The 19,466-nt window shown below is 38.1% G+C and overlaps 1 protein-coding gene across 3 annotated transcripts in view; it reads left to right on the forward strand.

Moving 5' to 3' along the window:
- Window positions 1–15,367, forward strand: part of LOC5567412 (endoplasmic reticulum mannosyl-oligosaccharide 1,2-alpha-mannosidase) — a 31,400-nt gene extending 16,033 nt beyond the window's left edge. For all 3 annotated transcript variants that reach the window (XM_001657362.2, XM_021854896.1, XM_021854903.1), the window contains 5 exons: window positions 4,519–4,683; window positions 4,880–5,287; window positions 5,456–5,983; window positions 13,644–13,831; window positions 13,894–15,367. In XM_001657362.2, coding sequence (XP_001657412.2) covers window positions 4,519–4,683; window positions 4,880–5,287; window positions 5,456–5,983; window positions 13,644–13,831; window positions 13,894–14,542 — 1,938 coding nt within the window. In that variant the 3' untranslated portion in view covers window positions 14,543–15,367. The remainder of the gene's footprint in view (window positions 1–4,518; window positions 4,684–4,879; window positions 5,288–5,455; window positions 5,984–13,643; window positions 13,832–13,893) is intronic.
- Window positions 15,368–19,466: the final 4,099 nt, after the last annotated feature.

The raw sequence follows: 19,466 nt of genomic DNA on the forward strand, positions 1-19,466 counted from the left end.
GATGCTGCCTTATATCTCTAATTTTATGGTGTGCTTGCCTATGCATTCACAGCGAAATATTTTAACATTTGACAAAACGTGTTTTGATATCCCAAATGATCAAAGGATGTTCAGAAAATAAAATTCTCACTGGCGCCGAGTTACATAATTCCAAATATAATTGCCAATAACATGTCAGCACTTTGCTTACTAAATAACTTTGACGAAGTCGTCAAGTTTTAAAATAATCTGGAACTCGAGATTCTTTATTAGAACAATTAGAATCTGGACCTTTAGCATAGCCTGATGGAAGTATTTGAAATCTAGCAGCCCACAGCATTTTAAATTGAATGTTGAAGAATTTTGAGTACTTTACCCCTCACACGTTGGCCCATGATATACAGAACTACTTCATCCAAGACACCATATTTTTAATCTAATTTTATTTTCCCAATCAGGATCCTGAAGAACCTGCTTTCGAAAAAAAATGCATAGTCACTAGCACCGTGCTGTGGAAGAATTCCGAATCAAACGGCACATCACATGTTTAGTCCTTGATCTACCAAACAGCTTTTCTGAAGACACCATCTTGCTAAAATATCGCTATCCTGAGATCGCCGCGATCAAAATACAGCATGCTCATTAGCGCCATCTGGAAATAGAATTTCAGGTTAGGTGGCCTATCACATGACCTATCACCGACTCAATACTTTTGTTGAAGACGTCAACTTTCTAGGTAATCGGGATACTGAGATATCCGTGTTCGAATAATGTCAAGCTCACAAGTGCCATCTGGTGTAAGAATTCCAAATTAAATAGATCATCACATATTAGTCCTTGAACTACTGAACAACTTTGCCGAAAACACCATCTTTCTAAAAAATCAGGATCCTGAGATATTCGTGATTGAAATATTGTATACTCACTAGTGCCATCTAGTTACAGAATTTCAAATTGGATGGCATATAATATGTAAGTCCATGGCCTACCAAACAACTTTGTCGAAGACCGCATCTTTCTAGGTAATCAGGATCCTGAGATATCTGTGTTTGAAAAAATACATGCTCACTAGCGCCAACTGGTGGCAGAATTTTGAAACAAGCGGTCTATTACATGTTAGTCCTTGACCTACTAAACAACTTTGCCGAAGACACCATCTTGCTAAAATATATAGATCCTGAGATATTTGTGTTCGAGATTTTGCATTGCGAAATGTCCACTTCATCGGTTCCCCCGGAGCACAATCCGATGGCCCCTGGAAGGTGAGGATATTTTCAAAGTTTTATTTGTCCACTAACCAATTTGTACCGTTGGACTCAAGAAATTTGCCGAAGACATCAATATTCTATCTTGCATAGTTTTGGATTTATAATCAAAATGCTCCGCGTGTACTCAGTACACGATGCGACCGCTCGTGTGACGGGCCCGGTGAAAAAAAGTTACACGAGCGGTCGCACTGGTGTACTGAGTACACGCGTTAAAACTTACTTTAAAAACACGATGTTTTCGAATACTTTTTGTTGATTTTTTCGAAAAATTTCTTCTCTACAAGCAAGAAGAAGAGTTGATTTTGGAATAGGACCAACACCCGGATCGATTTGAAGGGATTTTCAACATGTTTTTCGACTTTCCGCAAAGTGCGTGTACTCAGTACACTAGGGCGACCGTCGGTGGGTTAAGTAGACCTGTTCACTTCTTCTAAGTTACCCTTGCCACTTCATATTCCGAACATTGGTTGGGGTGTGTCAGGCCGAACGGGAAAGCTCATTGTATCCTGAAAGAATTTTTGGCAGGTCGATGTCCGCCGAGAGACATCGCAAATATGCGCGCGTTGACAATTTGGGCTGGCTTGGGTTCTTTTCTTAAGTGCGTGAAACTGCTGTAGGGAACTCATTTGGGCAAGCGTATGTCAATTGCAACTCTACAGATCTATTGCGATGAATTTATTTTCAAATGAATGAGAAAAACGACCGGATATGCAGAACTTTTTAAATGGAAACATTTAACTAATATATTACAGGGATAAATCTTAAATTAAAAAGGCCCTCCCCTTGGTTATGCGACCTTGCCGCGATGGGAGGGCATAATTCATTAGCCCATATGATGAAAACCAAAAACGTAACCTGTAGTGGTGGTATCACATTTTGGCATATTTTTTGCTTAAAGCCGCGTCATAATTCATATGGCATATACGCAACCATATGTCGGATGTGATCCAACGGACATTCTCCGTCATTGATAGAATTGATGCCCATTTCAAATAATTAATCTATTCGAAGTGGACATTAATACTATTGGTGACGATCAGTTTGCCTTTTGCTAACCAGAATGATCCGTAGCCACTCTTACTATTAGCTAGCTAGACACATCGTTATCATGTACGACGTAGGGAATAATACTCTGAGGAAAATAACTAGTAGATTCACTGAGTAGAAATAAGTGGCGACAATCTTATTTTAATATGGTTTTTACATTGCCATAAAAAGAAATACCTCTTTTGTAACAACGGTATAAATAATCTAATTCAAGCTTCATTATCGCAAAATTTACAAGTAGAAAATAGGCATTGTGAAGCATTGCATTTGCCACCGAAAAATGAATCTTGTAGGAGACTGTTATAGAAGCCAAAGGTAACTTTACCCTTAAATATTCACTACAAAAATGACTATGGACAGTCTTGGGAACTGTGACCACAATTCACCACAGTTCATCGATTCTGCCATTCCACCAAAACACAAAGCAGCAGCAGCATCAATACCATCAGGCGTTGCGCTGCCAACGGTTCACACACTGCTTGACTGTTTTTGTCTCTCCACTATGACCATTTTCGGGCAGCCATTCCAAGCTGAATGATTGAAAAAAGTGTTAAATCATTCAATCGCTAATATTTCACTTGTGTTTTCAACTAATTGAAATCTATTAGCTCTAACAGAAAGACCACAATCATTCCGTTACGATACATATAAACAAGTTCAATTTCATACTGCCTTTATCGAGCAAAAATGCAAAACCCCGAAAACCGCAAAAATCGTGTCACCACTGTGCTCGAGTCATTTCGCATTCGGGGTTGAAAAACGTTAGGAAGAAGAAGATTACATTTTTTGAAGAGCCGTGACATTTTTTGTTTTGAACCGTCATGGTTTGCTTTGGATTTTGATGGTCGTGTAGAAAGATGTAAATGTAGAGGCGGTAAATGTTTGCTCCAGTACTTTTCTCATCCCTGACTATGGAAAGTAAGACGCTGAGATCGATCATTAGGGTTCACTTGCTAGGTTCGAAAAATTGTTGAACGGACAAGGAAAGTGACTTTTTCTTTAAGGCGAAGTAGGCCGTCATTGAAATTTGTATGCGTCGTTGATGATTGTTGCTAATTCACCTCACGATTTCGAGTCAAAGAAAATCAGTTGGTTTTGCACTGACACAGCTGAAAAGGTATGAGCATACTTTATGCATGTTAGAGCGTACTGTGATACTTTTTTAAGTCAAAATAAACTATCAAGACTGAGTTTTATCACTTTGAAATGCAAGCTGAAAAGTCATCATTGTTGCCAAAACGAATGACGGGTTACTTAGCCTTAAGGATATATGAACGTAATGACCAATAAATACTTTTAACAATAAAAAATGAAATTAACTAGAACTACTACTAACCAGCTTAATTTTGTTGAGACTTCACGACAATTGACATTTAAGCCTCTAATCTTACGTAAAAGACAGGAGTAAGCAGAATAGCACTTAAATGACAAATTATTCAAATCCATTTTGACTAGACATTACAGTCAACTTTAGTTCGTTGCACTAAACCCGTGGCCCGATTAGTGAAAGACTTTCACTAATCGGGCTAAGATTTGAGCTGTCAAAACACCGATTACAATAGAAATTCAGGGCTACCAACATTGACAAATTGCGGTTTATGTCAGAATGTGACGCTTGTCTTCGTTTTAGGTGGGCTATAGCCCACTTAACGGGAGCCCGATTAAAACGAAGTGCAATTAAACGTAGTGCAACGAACGAAATTCGAATGTATTAGTAATGACACTACTACACTACTATTTCAAACAAATTCTGATGGAGCTGCTGATTTTCACAATGCTTCCTTTTCTCAGAAGCAAGGGAATATGGGTATTTTTCAAAAACTATCACGTCACAATACTAATAAAAAACAAAGTTTATGTGGGCACCATAGCCTAGTCCGTCTGAGTATTAGTCCTGGTAGAGGGGAAACTTGGCAAAAGCCAGACCGAGGGTTCAGCCTTGACAAGTTAAGCTGTCAGGCAGCTCCAACTGAATACCACAAAAATATCTTAAGTTACTTGACTTAATGCTATTGAATTATTTTTTTTACATTGAGTTGGAAATTTGAATTGCTTGAGTTTTAGTTATCATTGGTTCGTCATAGACAGTTATTGAAACCCTCTCATTGTCGATCAACTTTGTCCTGTACAATTCACCAATCGACTATGAGTAGGAGATATTGTAGATCTCAAAACCGCTAAACTATAACTAATTTGCACATATTTTGGTATTTTTTTTCTCTAGCATTGGAATCAGTTGTCACGTTTTCAAAAAAACCTAATCTGGATCGTATTGATAGCCGTCTGCATTTTCGTGTTCTTCCTAATCCCATACGATGATGCCGCTAGTCGGGAATCCCGAATATCCGAAGAAATGGAGCATATCCAAATTGCTCCCTTCAAAGATCGGGTAAGTGTTACTGAGTGTTTTATTGTTCTGGGTCATGGTTGCACAGCGTGTAAGGAAAATTTCGAACGAAGTTTGTGATTTGTTTCTGCTATAACACGTCTAAGCTCGTTTAGCACTTATCCTCAATATCTCCACTATGCAACTATTTCTGTATTTCACTGTTCCATCACATCCCGTTTTTCTATTTTGAATGCAGCACGAACATCTAGGCTCATTGCATCTAGCAGCAGCTGATACAGCACTTCACGATAAAGGAATTCCCGGTCGTAGCTTCCGTTCGACGGATGGCAGCTTGGTTAAGGAAGTCAGCTTGGTTGGGTCGCAAAATATTAAAAACGAAATGCGTAGCCGTGGGGAAGAAAGTAAAAATATAATCGATGAGCCTCCAGCAATGGATAGCGGCAGTAGAACGAATAATGATGATAACCGACAACATTTGGTGGAGCAGAAATTAGACGAACCGGAGATTAATGCTGGAGGTGAGATGGCTAATGACGAAGGAGTCACGTTACAAGTGATTCAAAACGAACTTAAGGAAATCGTTGATAATGAAGAGAATGTGCTCGAGGAGAACCGGCGAAGTGACAATGCCAAAGATTTCAAGGTAGGTAAATGGAGATATTTGAGCGCCAAATTTGTCTCTTTTGCTTCTGTTTGTGTATTTGTAAAAGGTCATACCATGGAATGCTTATAATTAGGTTTAGTTTTATTATACTAATTCTCCTCCATCTACGAGTTCACCAAACTTATGTTATTGTTTCAAATCTTTTAGGGACCGACAAATGTAAGACAGCGAGCTGTGATTGAAGCATTCTTACATTCGTGGCGAGGTTACAAGGAGTTTGCTTGGGGACATGACAATCTGAAACCCATTTCGATGAGCTATTCCGACTGGTTCGGACTAGGTTTGACCATCGTAGACAGTTTGGACACATTGTACATCATGGATCTACAAGAAGAATACGATGAGGCTCGAAACTGGGTCGACCAGTATTTGCGATTCGATGTGAATCGAGATGTAAACCTTTTCGAGGTGACCATCAGAGTGCTGGGGGGGTTATTGAGCACTTACCATCTGAGTGGAGATAAAATGTACTTAGACAAGGCGCTGGATTTGGGACAACGCCTATTACCATGTTTCGATTCGCCATCGGGTATACCGTATTCGGATGTCAACATCGAGACAATGAAGGCGCATCCACCGAAATGGTCTCCAGACAGCTCCACTAGTGAAGTAACAACGTTGCAATTGGAATTCAGAGATTTATCTCGAAGTACGAACGATCCTGCTTTTGAAACGGTAAGCTACAAATATCATAACTGAGAAAATCATTATCCTATACCTCCTACACTGATAGGCAAAATAAAGTGCCCACTTTACCAGTTTTCGAATTTCTCTCATTGATTTGGTTCAAATTAAAGTTGACACTCTTAAATCTTTTTTGATATTTTATTTTTGATATTCTTTTAAAGTTACACTTACTAAATTTGGAACGGTGCAGCATGGAGGAGAAAATATGATGGTCTGGGAGTGTTTTTCATGGGGTGGAGTAGGAAGCCTTATGAAAATCGATGGGGTAATAACGGCAGATTCCTACATCAACATCTTGCGGTAAAATCTGAAGGTTTCGCTTCGGCCTTGAAGAGAAATTCATATTTCAGCAGGACAACGACCCGAAGCATACTGCCAAGAAGACCAAGTCTTTCTTCCGGTCTTGTCGGATTAAACTGCTGGAATGACCTCCACCAAACCCTGACCTCAACCCCATCGAGAATTTGTGGGCGATTCTCGATGCCAGGGTTGACAAAACTAGTGTTACCAACAAACATAATTATTTTGAAGCCTTGGAGCGTGCCTGGGAAGAACTAGATCCACAGCACCTACAAAACCTGGTGAAAAGCATGCCGAAGCGCCTTCAGCGAGTCCTTAAGGCCAAAGGAGGACACATTAACTATTAAATTGCTCTTATTTTTCTTTAATTCATCTTTTGATAAAGAAGGAAGTGGGCACTTTTTTGTCAATACAAATTGATTTTCTTTTTCTTTGAGTAAAACTGTTTTTTTTTTATCAAAATTTTGGAAGTGCAACTTTAAAAGAATATCAAAAATCAAATATCAAAAAAGACTTAAAAGTGTTAACTTTAATTTGAACCAAATCAATGAGAGAAATTCGAAAACTGGTAAGGTGGGCACTTTATTTTGCCTATCAGTGTATGCTCATTTACGTAACTTGAGTGTGGTTCATTACAAGGATAGAAATTTGTAGGTATAAGCAACAAACTACCGTAAAATCGGGTGTAATTGATCAGAAGGGTGAAATTGATCATCGTATCACACGATTTTATTTACTCGTAATGGAGCACAAATTTCAATGTAAGCTGCAGTAAATGAACGTTGCTTGTCGTAACTACTGTCGAATTGTGTGTTGTAAAGTTTTTTGCGTTAAAGAATGTTTATTACTATGAAAATAACGTAAAATTTCAAAATCATGCACGATGCTGTATTGACAAACACCTATGAACTTCTATTTATAAGCAAGGATTTGAACATGGTATCAACCTGAAAGTTTGTGAGGATGCTTGAGATATATCCCCAAACCAGATTTCATCACCAAAACTAGTACCAATTAGCTCATATGGTTAAAATAATTGAATTTCTGTTATTTATCATTGAATTTCTTAGGAAATTGCATACATTTAGGCGTTTTCCGCGTAATTCTTGAGATTTAACTATTCGCAATAATTACAATATAAATATTGCATTGTTAAGAATTTTACAAGCATATTCGGATTCAGGGAGCTCAAATTTATCATATAGAGTTGTTTTGGAAACTAACAGTAATGGCATTGACAAGTGATCAATTTCACCCCGAAATGAGATCCTCTGATTTTTTATTTTAGAGGTACAGGTCGGACTCGATTATCCGGAGTATCGTTTTTTTTTTCATTCAGGATAATCGAATCCTCCGGATAATCGAATCACTAAGAACAAAATTGAAATCTTTGACACAAGAACTTAAATATTATCTTTTTTCGTTATTGGATTTATATGATGCGATGGCGTAGCCAGACATTTTTTCTAGGAACAGTAGGGGTCAAGAAAATTTTTTTTTGACCTGCATACACAAAAAAAAAAACACTTTTTCAAACCCCCCTTTTCTTAAGTACGTTCTGCACTGCAAAATCATCCATATTGTATATTGCAAAACCAAATTATCTAAGATTTATGCATAAAAATTGAAAAATGAGAACATCAAAAAACAAATTCCGGATAATCGAGTCTAAAATTCCGGATAATCGAGTCCCCGGATAATCGAGTCTCCGAATAATCGAGTCCGACCTGTACTGCCCATAACTGCATAACAGTCACATTCGACATTTTTGACAAATTGGAGTTAATACCATGGAGAGTCATCAAATGATAAATACTTTCGATCAACTTGCTGAAAACTGTGAGATTGTTCTAGAAAATTCGAAAAAAATACCAAGTTGTTTTGTCACATTGGTAATTATAACCGCATAACAGTGACATTGAGATTATAAATGATCCTCGTAATGTAACAGCAATGAAATTTCTATCAGAATTACTTTCTGACTATTCACCTAGTATTCGATATGAGTTGTACAAAATATTAGCCTCAAATAAGCACTCTTGAGTTCCTGGTAATTTTTAGAAATTTTAGTTTCTTCCCATACTGCCATGAAATGTACACTTGGTATTCCATTTACTCAATGCCTCCTTTTGTCGAATGTTACAAATATGCAGTTATGGGCAGTGTATTTGTTAACACTAAAATGGCATTTGTTAGAAAATTTCGGTACATAAGTCGATGAGGCTCACCTTCGTACTTGCTTTCCTGCATTTAGTTGTTTGGCATTGTTGACATTATAGAAAACTGACTAGAAAAACCGTGAAAAATGATCAATTTCACCCGAAATTACGGTACCTTATTTCGCTCACTGTACACAAAAAACTTCATTACTTTAGTATGTTTGATAATCTTTTTCGGACTATACGGATAGGCGATGGGTTGGTTCAAATATTACGTAACGTAAAATGTGACAATTTTAGACCGCCTCCCTCCCCACGTAACAGCTTTTGTATGGAAATTAACACGATGAAAGACCCCCTTCCTCTCCCTGATGCGTTACGTGATATTTGAACGATCCCTAATTATATTTTACCAATGGTGGAACTAGAAGTTTCTACCAGGGGAGCACGACTGTCTCTCATTTTGTCTTTCAATTGAAACACCCGACATCATGGCTAAACCTTTGGGACCAGTTCATGGCAAAATTATCAACGGGAAAACCCGGATTTAGAAATTCCGGTTCCGAGGATCTCCCACAATCTAGGACACCGTACCTGCAAGGTCTGCGAAACAAAAAACACTATTGAGCACGTAATTTGCATATGCCCGCTATATGACAGTTCCAGACAAATTTACGGAAAGTCCGCAAGACGACTTATCGTCGGTTGCATAATTAACGATTATTAATCATTCGTCAAATACCGCCCAAGTAACCACGAAGCTATATATGAATACTTTATGTTTGCTCTATAGTGTGCTATCAGATTTTGTTTTAAAGCAACATAATCTTTAAGAGTTTTATAAAGCATAATTAAAGTGGGAAAGGGCCCCACAACAACCAAATTAATGCAATACTTGGTAAAGCAGTTTTAATGCACAAGCCCTACTAAAGCATTTATGGTTGTATTCTTGGGGTTCATGATGTATATTAGCTTAAAATAATGTATATTTAGGGCATGCGTTAAAAGTAAACAAAATAATGAGTTTTTTTGGCTATTTTTCAATGGTTTTCTTTGCCATATCAATGATTTTTTTGTTTGAATCAAGATTAGAACCCACAACTAGGATGATGGATGATGTGCTGAATGCCTGGCGCGTTGGTGTCCTGTGCTAAAGCTGCTGATGTGATAAGGTAGGATAAAAGTTCCTTATAAACGAAGCGATTGTGTTTGTTAACCGTTACCATTCGCCCAGTTATTACGAATAGAAAGAATTCTCTTCGGCGATTGAACAACAGTGATTTCCTTTCCTCACCAAATGAAACATCGATAGAAAGGATATGATCACCATTCTTTCTCGTAGAGGAAATAACATAACGTAATCCACAAAACAAAGCCCTAGTGCATTGGAAAGATTTCAGGGGAGAGAAATTGATCGACATTTCTTCTCGCTCCATATGAATAAAAGAGTCTCATAGATAAAGTACAACATAATTCTGAATGAATACATATCCCAAGTAACAATGAAAGCTGAACAGCAAGAGTATTTGCTGAATATTGGCTGATCAATGGTGTACAAGGCTGAACACCGTGACAGCTGAATAATAATTTGAAGAAAAGCTTATTAAACACTCTTATTCAGCAGTATACTCAAAGCTGAATATTGAGTTGAACAAACTATTTTTCATCTACAGTTTTAACTTTTGTTCAGCCAACCTGAATGATATTGATTAAAGGTTATTTAAAGCTTTAATCAAATCAACAGCCATTGTCGAAAAAATGTTCACTTGTATGTTGATAAAAATATACATACCGAAATATATACCTACATTGGGTCGAACACTAAATTAATTATTATAGAACTGTTTCATCAAACAACAAATTTTTCACATCCCGAAGCAGACATGCTGTAAACGCACACGGGCCTATCATTTGTCGAAAAAAATCCTGAATCCGGCATCGATGACCTTGTGTAACAACAAGATAGAACACTACACGCGATGACGCAGATTTCTTCGTTACCTTTTTAATTAACTGTACGAAATCGAAATCATTACCAACTTGCGTTGACAACAATTGAATAGCAGAAATTAAAAATTACCGAGGATTCTATTTTGAAACAAAAATCACAACACACTTTGACAGCTAACTCAAGTGTTTTTGCATAGCGCTGTTATCACTTCTTCAGCCTTAATGCAGCCTTTAAAATAGCCCTTATTCAGACAAAACAATATGTTAGTCCCTTGCTGTTGCTGATGTTCACACAGTCTCATGTGGGGCAGATGTCAAGGTAAGTGGTTATAAATCAGCGAATCCCAGTTCAAATCTCAATGGCACATATTTACTAATCTTTATCTTTAAATTCCAGCACTTTTATACACTATGTGCTTGAAATTGTTAATTGTGTTGATAAAACCCAAAACTATAAACCTGTAAATACTGTTTATTTTTTTTTGGTTAATTGTTGAATAATGGATGAATAAGCGATCGTTAAGCTTTCGAAGGTTGCCATCTGTTCTAGAATTATGGTTATTGAAAGAGGCCTGAATAAGCGCATGCTAGAACTTTATTCAGCCTTCTATATAGCTTCAATTAAGCTTAAGGCTGAATAAAATCGCCAGAATTAGATGTTTAACAGCTGAACAACAGTGAATGCAGGCTATGAACAGCTTTTGTTCAAACAAAGGCTGAATTGAATTAGCTATAAAAGCGTTTGAGCAGCTTCAAATTGTTACCTGGGATATCCTTAGATCATGAAATGGGGGTTCGTGATGGAAGAAAGTAATTTCATTATAAAAATTGTTATTCTTCCATATCCCACAAAACGTAATGAGCGAGTGCGAACGTGCTCGATCGTCTTACTTTTTTATTACAGATTCGAGTGCGTTTAATGAGGTTACGTAATCTTGTAAGACAGCATAACTGTATATTCACTAAACGCTTAACATAATGCTGAATTAAATTATTGCAACAAAACATCTATACTGTTAATCAAATGGATCATTGCTTGACAGTTATTGAATAAATGCATGATAACATTATTAATGCAAAAAATGTTGGCTTTCGATCAAATTAATGCAATCATATAATGCTTGTGGTTAGTTGGGCGTATTCTAGAATGAAGGCCTTAGTTAATTGTAGGTATAAAAATCATACTAGAAAATCCCACGCAGCTATCAGAACTCATTTCCAGGGGTGTCAGCAGGCACATACCAATACCGATACGTTTGAAAGGAACCTAAAAAAAAAAACACCGCCGAGGGGAAACTTTCGACGAAGCCATCGATAGTTTACTGCTTTGCTACAGATCAATCTTGTCGCAGTGCTCCGGATGGAAAGTCTTCTGGTGAATTACTGTACGGAAGGCCGATACGAACATCTTTGGAACTGCTCCGGCCACCGTATAATGTTTGTCTATCATAGAAGCAAAATCTAATACGATCCCACTGAAATCAAATGCGGTCGCGCTATGAGTCTAAAGGCAGCGCGCAAAATAGCAGTGCACCAGCAAACACCCAAGTCCCGTTATCAATACTCCTGGACAATTGGGGTCTTCGGAGTATTGTAAATTCGGTCAATCGTTAGAAAATACAGTTCGCCGAAAATGGATTTTTCTCAGTTTACATGCAAGATACCCTACTTCGGAAGTAGAGAGCTATTGTTGTTTGAGTTGGTTTGAGAGATACTTTAACCCTCTAATACCCAAATTTTTATTTTTGATTTAAGTATTATTTTTCGTTATCTAAAATCGTTCTAAACACGTTTTGGGCATTTATTTATTTTAATTCGCAAATTTTCATATTTTGGTTTTTGATTTTTATAATTTTTATTTTTGAACATCCCTAGCTTTTTTCATTTTTTCTTGAAGCCTTTTCTAGTTGTTGATTTTTGGCAATAATAAAAATTTTGATTGTTACGGTATTTTGAAAAATATTAAAATTTTAATTTTTTTTCGGAGCGTATTTTATTTTCCGTGTAACTAACGGAAAAACAGGTTTGAAATGATTTTAATACCACCAGGCTATTCGTTTGTGATAGGTTAATCGTAGAAAAATATAAAAGGTACGATTTTTTATATTACACGTTAAATGAAGCCCAGGTATTTGTAGGTTATATAAGAATGCAATTTTTCAAACAGTTTCTAAAAATACAAAAAAGTTTGAAAAGTCATAAAAAACTTTTCTTATATGCGTGTTCTGAGTCAAGGTATAAGCCAAAAATAAAATCATTTTGATTTCCGAGCTACGAAAAAATAAACAAAATTCCAAAGTGTACCCCGTCTAAAGGCGGGGTTGGGTATTAGAGGGTTAACCCGAAAGTCATTCATCCCTTTGAGAAGTATAGCGCATTGAAGCGCATCCGGATGCGAATCGAATGAACCACTTTCGAAGTTAGGTATCTCGCATAGATTCTGTGAAAAATCCAACTTCGGCGAGAAACGGATTCTAACTCTTTACCGCGCCGACAATACTATCACGGACACCGCAGATAAAAGTAGTCAGCCACATATATCATTACCGGCTGCGCTGCTTGAAGACCTGCAATCGATTCAACGTCGTAAACGAACTTCTCAAAGCTACACACAGCAACCACCGATTCCTACTAGACAGTTTTCAAGAATCCGAAGGCTGCCTGTGAGGTACGAACCGTACAGCCGCTAACAGCCGTAACTTGTCTTGTGACAAACTTGCCGTGACTTGACTTGTGACAGATGTCATGGGAATTTTCGGGGCCGTCGTTCCATTGTTGGACACCATTATCATCATTACAATTGCAATCGCGGCGGCTCGCGTACATACAAGTTTTAAGTCATTGTTCTATTGTAGTTAATAAAGATATCTTTTAAATCGTAATTACGAGTCGCGTCCCTCGTCATATCACGTATCGCAACACATAGCGAGATGAGATCAATGCAAAATCTTTACAAAACCACATAAAATGCTATTAACAAATTCTTAAAAATATTATTGACAAGAGTCTCAATGTTTCTATACATGTTTATTGAAATTTGAGCAAGATCAGTTGTAAAATACTAAGGTTGTTTTTGTATCGTTATCTGAAGATTATTTTCAATTTCTTAGGCATGGTGGGATTTCTTGAGAGAACTTTATTAGTTACTGATGCTCAATATTCTTACCAAATGAATTTCACTGTGTTTCAAAGGGAAACTTGAGTTTCAACAAATCTATGGATGAATTAATGTTTTGCAGGCTGCCGCCAAGGTAAACGTTAAGGTTCACGAATTGGAGAAAAACGAAGGATTGGTTCCAATTTTCATCAACGCAAATACTGGACAGTTTCGTAACTTTGCCACGATTTCCCTCGGTGCTCGCGCTGATTCCTATTACGAATATCTTGTTAAGCAGTGGATCCAAACCGGAAAAAAGAATGATGATTTGTAAGTATTCTGTGTTTAGACGTACATATTACAATCAATCTCTTATGACTTTTTCTATTCAGCCTCGCCGATGATTATAGAGCTGCAATTGGAGGAGTGTTGCATCAGCTGGTCCGCGTTACGCCTATTGAAAAGCACCTTTATATCGGAGAGCTGATTAACGGTAAAGATTTTAAACCGAAAATGGATCATCTCACGTGCTACCTACCGGGCACACTGCTACTAGGCTACAAAAACGGCATGCCAAAGTCGCATCTCAAGTTGGCAAACGATCTTTTGGAGACATGCTATCAAACGTATATGAAACAACCAACCCAGTTAGCTCCGGAAATTTCCTATTTCAATTTGAACGGTGAATCGGATACCGACATCTACGTGAAAACAAATGACGCTCACAATCTTCTACGCCCAGAGTTCGTCGAGAGTTTGTACTATTTCTATGCAATTACCGGTAACAAAACCTATCAGGATATGGGTTGGACCATTTTTGAGGCCTTTAACAAGTATACGAAGGTGAAGAATGGGTATACGTCTATCGGTAATGTTAAAAATCCGCTTAACACGCGTCCTCGTGATATGATGGAAAGCTTCTGGCTGGGTGAAACATTGAAATACTTCTATCTCCTGTTCAGTGACGATCGGAACGAAATCGATTTGGATAAGTATGTTTTTAACTCGGAGGCACATCCGTTGCCCATTAGAGATGACTGAAAAAGCCATTTGAATACCCTGCACATTGGGCTGGCCTACTGTAAACCGTGCAGAAGAATAGACAATTTTTTTAGATCCATTCACAATTCCACTTCCTTTTTCCACAAAATGATGTTGCGTGATTAATAATTTGTACAAAATTTTCTACTAAATCCTTAGAGTTTGACAAATTAAGAAAAAATAGCACAACACTCGCTCCCAAGAGAAAGGAAATAACGCTAATAGTTAGTTAATTGGTTGTTGAATAGTAGTAATACCCGTATCCACACTCAAAAGACTTCATACTAGGTAAATCCCGTTTCCCAACATTTATTTTTCGCTAAAATGAACATAATATCCCACTTCAATTGACGGAAACAATTCAGATAATAAACTATTGAGGAAGAATGTCGGTTTTGGAACACTTTCGGCTAGTGGAGATAAGTGGGACTATTACTCCGGGTACGTAAAAATTATACGGACAAAGGTAACGGTTACCCCCATGTCATTCTTCCTCTAGTCTATTATCTCTATTGATGTTAATAACAAATCAACGACAATTTCAATGGAATGCAAATGTGGCAGACTTTTTAGGGTAAGCTTGGAAAGTGAAGAACACAGTCTAGTCCCGGAAACACAATATGCGATAGCAGTGTAAGTTTAGTCTGTAAGTAGGTGGGTTTTTTTTTCTATAGGAAAGGGAAACAAAAAATCGACATTGAAAATTTTCTTCGGATTTATTTCAATAGACAGCGCGAACATGATTGTCAAAATTCGTATCGTATTGTAATTTGATATTAATCGAAACTGAATAAAAGTCAAACTTGACATGTCATTTTTGTAAAATGTGTTTTGTTACTAATGCGCCTTGGGAATTATTATACTTTGTTAATACAAGATTTTATTAGACACTCGTGAAAAACTCAGACACATATTGAAGAGCTCTTATGGACGTTCTTTTGAAGGTGTAACTGAATATTTAATATATCTAATATTTAATTGATTATTTCTTACTAAATGAGAAGGGATCATATATTTCGTTTATAACCATGAGATGCTTATGGAACACTATGCTGAGAAGCAGGCTAACAGTTGAAGCAAATGAAACATAACACCAGAATAAGAAGAATCTGTTAAAATCCGTATGACGGTTTATTTTGAAGGTATTCCAGTTCAGAGACTTCCGAGATTAACACGACATGACGACTGTTGAAAATAGTTTTCTTCACGGGATCGTACAGCCAGTAGGCCTTGGTGTTCTCCTCGTAACCGCCCAGTATTCCTTCGATTTGGCGTCCCACTTTTTCCGATTTTGTTCTGGAATATGCGCCATGCTTCTTTCGACCATGATACTCAGTCGAAGTTTGATGTTGAATTCCGAGTTCCCTCATATGATTCTCCAAAGATTTAGCATTAGCATAAGCATCTGCATTAAGGTGAAACAGCTTGGAATCAAAATTCAATAATGTACCAAATCTTTGAAGGCACAAATCTCGCGTAAGAAGCTTCAAACTGCAGTATAATTCCTATTTTAGCTTTGTGCACTAGCAGAAAGCTTAAAATAAGAAGAACGACTTTGTACGTTCATTATTTCAGCAGATTAGTGACTTTGAAATCTCGCATAACCTGTGATCTCGCCCTAAAAGCCATTGGTAACCGGGTGTGTAGCTTGCTGTTACTGACTAAACGAATAGATTTTCGCGATATTTAACAATGCTACAATAAAAAAAAAGATTATCCTCTATTTCCCAGTGGTAATAGTTTTCATCCTGGGTCATTCATTTTCTTAGAAACGAGGAGCTACACTCTCGGTTATCAATGGCTTTTAGGGCTATATCACAAGTTAGGCGAGAAAACGTCAGTAGGAGCATAAGCCGCCCATTGTACCAGCCATGTTTGGATTCCGACATGTGTTACCTTAAGCAATTCGCACAATTTCGTAGGTGGTACAGTCCTAGACAGTTGTATGAGGGTTGCCTCCTTCCCGTCCGTTACCAAAGTCAAAGATTTAGGACCATCCCTTGTTGTTGTTGTTGTTGGAGTTTCGTTTTCCGTTTGGCCCGAGGGACTATGCCTCATAAACGCCAGTTGCTGGACCATCCCTTGACTCTTAGACAAGATTGACGGCATCCTTCAACAGTCGAGAGCTGTCCTAGCCACGTCCTTGCAAATAATGAGGAATCGGAAGAAATGATTAATTGAACACCTACTTAAGGTGAAACAGTTTGGAATCAATTTCTAAGATTACACTGAAACTTCAAAGGCACAAATCACGCGAAGGAAGTATCCAACAATAGTGAACTTTTTATTTTGGCTTTGTGCACTAGCAGAAAGCTTAAAATAAGAAGATCAGAAACGTTTACCAACTATTTCTCCAGTTTTGTGCCTTTGAAAACGTGAGTAGGGGCACAAGTCGGCCATTATGACGGCCATCTATGGATTCCGAGATGTTTCACCTTAAGACAGATGCAGAGAATTCTACGACATTTCATAGGTGATACGGGATATTGTGCCACATGTTTCTCTAAAGATTTATTGATAAAATCCTTATCGTTGTTGCTACACTCAAAAAAATCCAAACGTCATTGCTACGTGAAAAATCACGTAATTCATTCCAAATTCATTTTACCTTCACTTCACCTGACTAAGATAAAGATCACTAAACCATTCATAACCACCAAATAGTGACTCGGTAATGTTTACTGAGGTTACCTATCGCGCTTACGTGGAATTCACGTAGGTGCCTGAGTTCATTTTGACATTTGCATAGTGTACGTACATTCGCTGCTGAGCTCAAATCCTAAGATGGCGCCCGCTTGATTTTTGAAGAACTTCAGAAGCTGCTGCTGCTTTAAACACTGTGTAAGATTGATTTCAAGGTAAATATGCTTTGAATACAGAAGAATCCCTGCATTACTTCATATTTTATACGTGATTTTGATTTATAACTTCTATCAATTATAGCACGCGAAGGCTTCAACATGGCAGACCAAACTCACAAAATTGGGGAAACAGGATTCAAAATGCTCTGACAATAAAAATATCACAATCTTTTAAGTTTGTTTACATTGGGAATTAGTTTTCTTCCAAAGCCTATTAGAAATAAGATTGGTCTTTATTACAGTTAAATTTAATGCAAAACCATCTAGGTCCTATTGAAACGCTTCGTAAAGGCTACCGGAAAATCCACGTAGCTCTTACGTTTAGCGGCGGTGGAATGGACGAACTTCAAAAGTTCACGCGTTCATTCTGGGTTACCTATGATTAACGTAAAAGCTACGTGGAAAGTGCGATGGAAAAAAATCACGTATGTTTTCACGTAACAATGACGTTTGGATTATTTTGAGTGTACGGATGGTTTTCAGCTTGCGTCGTCTGCCTCTCGACGAGGCAATAACCTCGTTAGCCGAGACTCGCGAAGAGGATAATAAGGCAATCCATGAGACAGCTGCGATCAGCTGGTTTTTTTTGTTTATCATGAGGTTTTGACGTTTCGCGATCGGAGTGACCGTTCGATTACAAAGGAAAATGTAAAGCTCCGACAACACTCCCATGCTTTGTTTACCCTGCCGTTTCGGTTACATGTACACTTTCAGCTGTCAGTCCTATCGCGGAAAGTCCTCATGGATAGCCTTATAAGGCAATCCATGAGACAGCTGCGATCAGCTGGTTTTTTTGTTTATCATGAGGTTTTGACGTTTCGCGATCGGAGTGACCGTTCGATTACAAAGGAAAATGTAAAGCTCCGACAACACTCCCATGCTTTGTTTACCCTGCCGTTTCGGTTACATGTACACTTTCAGCTGTCAGTCCTATCGCGGAAAGTCCTCATGGATAGCCTTATATTCAATTCAATAGACCATTTCCGTGAAAAAATTTTATTGGCTTATATGCTTTCTGTCAATTTACTGAACAAACTTTCCTAAGGAACCGATATGTTTTGGAGCCTTTAACTGTAAGAAAACTATGAAAAACTTGCGGCACGTTAGTGCACCCCTCGGTCCCCTACAATTTGTTTCACCTCGAAAAAATGCAGACCCCTTTTTCCCCTATGGTTTTGCCACCACGTTGTGGTGAATTTACGATCAGCTGGCATGACCAGATGATTTTTGTTTATGTTTACATTCATCATAATGGGCTCCGTTGCGGTTTCGCTCCCTCTTTCCTTCACGGCTCCCGAAGTCTCCGTAATCACCGCGGAAACCACCTTCGCCGCTTCGGCCGGTTATGACCGCACCCGGCGAACACTACACGGTTCTGTAACGCAAGGATTGTAGTCGACAGATGCCTGATCTCTCTGCTTTGTGCCGACGAGGATTGAAGGGATTGAAAATGCCGGAAGATTCCCGCCTAGAGGCAGCAACAGCCGCTCAAAATTTACTTGCGCGGCTGTTACTGCCTCAAGGCGGAAATCTTCCGGATCAACAGCCAACAGATAGATTAAGGTATTTCTCGGCATGAATAGTAAAAAATAGCCTCTAATAGAACTAGCGGTACCGTAACTGCTGGGTGGATGAGAGATTTGTTGTTAGGGAGTGGTTTTGAATTTTGAATCTGTGGAGGAAAATATATTTTCCTAAAGGAAGACTTGAATCGGGTTGGAGTTGGAACTGTGATTCAGAACGGGTTGCGCCAGTTCCAACCTGGTTTAAAAACGTTTGTTTGAGTAGTTTCGGTGGCGCTCCTGTTTGGGGCGCCCTGACCGGGATCACGGTCAGTTTGAGCGCGCACCTGATTTGACGTTTGCAAATGTAAACAAGCATCCCAATGCAGGGGTGGAATCGAAAAACTGTTGCGAAATCACCACGCTGATACCCATAGGGTTGAACAAACTGTGCCGCATCTCGAATTATTTTTTAAAATGTGGTGAACATCCATGTTTTCAAAAATTTATAAGAAAATCAGGAGTGCATATGCACAAAATCTGAAAGCGTTAATATTCATT

This window comes from Aedes aegypti, chromosome 1 (assembly GCF_002204515.2).
Source record: "Aedes aegypti strain LVP_AGWG chromosome 1, AaegL5.0 Primary Assembly, whole genome shotgun sequence".
NCBI lineage: Eukaryota > Metazoa > Arthropoda > Insecta > Diptera > Culicidae > Aedes > Aedes aegypti.